Below are 2,818 nucleotides of genomic sequence, written 5' to 3' on the forward strand. Positions count from 1 at the left end.
ATTGATTGGCTGTTATTCCCTCCGTCTCATAAAATAAGACGTGTTTTGACACTAGTCTTATATTATGGGACGGAGGGAGTAACTAATATCGAGAAAATGAGGGAAAAACTACTGGCGTCCGTCGAAACAGGATTCATCTCGAGGACAAATGAGCGTAATAAGGTAAAATATCGTTCAATTTGTATTATATATGCCGTTTGTCTGTAATTTATGACTGAAATGAATTCAAGAAGGAATAGTCTAAACACTTAAGAATCATTGTGCACGAATGCACATATGAACTGCCGAGAAAGTTGCTCGAGCCTCGTTGGCTCCAGAGCTGATCATTGCTGCGGCGGCGCGATCTTGAGGTCGAGGCCGACGTTGAAGCCGTTGTAGGCGATCGGCGCGAACATCCACATGTCATCCGAGCTCAAAAGCTGTGCACAACAGGAAACAGTCAGGATCAATTTGCTCAAAACAGTTTCTACTAGTTATTAATCTTCTGAAGATAAAAGTGCAGCCCTGAAAAACATCCATAGATTTCTAATAAAAGGGTTAATATATGGTTGGAGTTTCGCCAGAACCGACCTTGATCTGGAGCTGCATGAACTTGATGTAGTGAACTGCTTCTTCCAGCATCGTGCTGATGTCCACCTGAAAGCCAAATCTCGCATGCATTAGAAATTTATAACCACATCATCATTTCCCCAGATATTTGCATTAGTATAACAAATGTTCCAGTCGTAGCTCGAATGATTGAAATTTAAAAATAATTACCTTGGTTCCGTTAGGGATGAGGTTCTGCAGCACCTTCAGCCGCTCGTTGATCTTTTCTCTACGTTTCTGCTAACGACAACACAAACATTTCAGATTAATATTCAGACTTCATCACAGACGTTGTGGCCGACTGCGTTGGCACTTCTACCCATTAACTTACCCTGGCGTAGAGGCTCTGCGGGTCGGTGGCCGCTCCGCGCCCGGCCCTCGCCTTGGCGCCGCCGCCGTGGTCACCCCGCGACGACGACGTCTTCTTGGACGCCGAGCTCATGTTGCTGCAGGAGGTCATCTCCAGCGAGCCCTCCTCGTCGGAGAGGTAGTTGCTGGAGCTCTGCACGTTGTTGGTGGCCTCGCCATTGCTCTCTTCCTGGGCGCCTCGGCTGCACGAGCCCTTCGAAGCCTTCTTGGGCTGCGCGCTGCTCTTGCCCTTCCTCTGCACCTGCATCGATCAGACAGACACTCAACGCCGTCAGGCACCCTGACCCCGTGACATATTATGTCAAGAGCTGCCAGGAACTCAGGACACGTTTTCACGTACCGGTGGTGCCGTGGAGCGCGCCTTCTTCTTCGGGGCGGTGACCGCGTCGCTCTGAGTGCCGTTCTGGTCGCCGAACTTCCTCTTGCACGCCGCCGCCGACGTGCCGGCGCCGTCGTCCTGGTCGTCGAACTGGAGGTTCAGATCGACCATGAATCCAGCCGGATCGGCCATGATCTGCTCCTCCGGCGCCACGAAGAAGTTACCGGCCATGGCAGTGGCATCGCCGTCGTAGTAGCCGTGGCTGTAGTAACCCGCTCCGGCCGAGGCGTGATCCTGCATCTGCATGCAGTACGGCGCCGAGGTGTAGTACTGGTCGGCAGCCTCCTGGCCAGGCCAGTACATGGACGACGGCGGCGCCGCGGCCGGATGCTGCTTCTGGTCGTTGCCGAAGAACTGCACCCCGAGCAGCCGCGCCATCTCCTCGGAGTCCTCCGCGGCCACCGACGGGTCGAACGAGTGCCAGCTCGCCTCCGAGGCCTCCATTGTTCGATCGATCGATCTCTCTCCTGGCACTACGGACGACTAGACGAAGACGTACGCTGTTCGACGGCTGGCAGAGTACGTATGTTGTATCTCTTGTAGATGCCAGATTGCCAATGCGCGTGTGCAGACATTTATACCAGTAGCTGAATGTGGGACTACTCGTGATCTTGGGGTACACAAACGGAATGTTCCGCGCGCGGACAAGTCTGACCATTGCGCTTTCAACATCAGGGCAGCTTGCCGCCATTGTTTAACACACGCAGCATTCGCTCCAGTTGGAGATGCCGGACAGCTACCGGAGACCGCTGAATTTCGCGCAACCGCGGAATAGAAAAAACCGTCCGTGAGGCCATTGAAAGGGTGCGATGAGTGAGGAACTGAGAACAGGAGTGCGGGATGATGATCATAAGAATAATGGTGGGAGTAAACAATCAGGATCATGATTAGGGTGAGCGCCGGTAGAGTAATGTGCAGCGGGGGTGGTCTCGACGTCTCGTACGAGCGATTTGAACCGGATGACGACGCACTCGGCGAAACGAGAAACACGGATGGTAGGACTGTAGTTGGGGACTTGGGGATTAAAGAAAGAAAGGCGATCGATGGTTGTGCAGGGGTTGGCAAAGATCGTGCGGAAGAGTTCCCTGTCATTATAATCTCCGCGGGCAATTTTCTGTTTTTGCTGCTTTCAAATCATTGATTCTGATCTTTTGCCTCCTCCTGCAGGGGGTTCGGGACTTGCATTTTTTTTCCTCTTTGATGTTTTTTAGTACTAGTTTGTTGGCTAAAATTGGAGGGAAGAGAGAATAAATAAATGATTTGGTCGGCAGTTCGTGGTTAGTGAAAGTTTTGGATTAGTGTGGTCTCATTCGTGGGTTTGTCTGGTAGTCTCTCTGTTCATGTCCATGCATTATCTGTTCACAATGGCAAAGGAACAGCAACTTTGGACCACTGGTTCAGTGTCTCCACAAACAACATTGTGTTGTGCCAAACACTCGGAAAAAAAAACATTGTTGTGCTATATTTGGTACTCCCTCCGCG

The 2,818-nt window shown here is 51.5% G+C and overlaps 1 protein-coding gene across 1 annotated transcript; it reads right to left on the reverse strand.

Moving 5' to 3' along the window:
* Positions 1-245: 245 nt before the first annotated feature.
* LOC119288639 (transcription factor RSL2-like) lies at positions 246-1,555 on the reverse strand. The gene is made up of 5 exons (XM_037568220.1): positions 1,298-1,555; positions 920-1,198; positions 760-828; positions 571-636; positions 246-419 (listed from the first exon to the last, which is right to left on the reverse strand). Exons 1-5 carry the CDS (start codon positions 1,505-1,507, stop codon positions 324-326), a joined length of 720 nt encoding a protein of 239 aa, XP_037424117.1. The 5' UTR covers positions 1,508-1,555; the 3' UTR covers positions 246-323.
* Between the last annotated feature and the right edge of the window lie 1,263 nt (positions 1,556-2,818).

The sequence above is a fragment of the Triticum dicoccoides genome, chromosome 4A, assembly GCF_002162155.2.
Source record: "Triticum dicoccoides isolate Atlit2015 ecotype Zavitan chromosome 4A, WEW_v2.0, whole genome shotgun sequence".
NCBI lineage: Eukaryota > Viridiplantae > Streptophyta > Magnoliopsida > Poales > Poaceae > Triticum > Triticum dicoccoides.

What these genes read in the sequence shown, in the direction of transcription:
- LOC119288639 (XM_037568220.1), bottom strand. Translation starts at nt 1,507, where the DNA reads ATGGCCGGTAACTTCTTCGTGGCGCCGGAGGAGCAGATCATGGCCGAT. An exon ending in CGCGCTCCACGGCACCACCG is followed by an intron (nt 1,199 to 1,297) that starts GTACGTGAAAAC and finishes TGATCGATGCAG; the next exon opens with GTGCAGAGGAAGGGCAAGAG. An exon ending in CGCAGAGCCTCTACGCCAGG is followed by an intron (nt 829 to 919) that starts GTAAGTTAATGG and finishes TGTTGTCGTTAG; the next exon opens with CAGAAACGTAGAGAAAAGAT.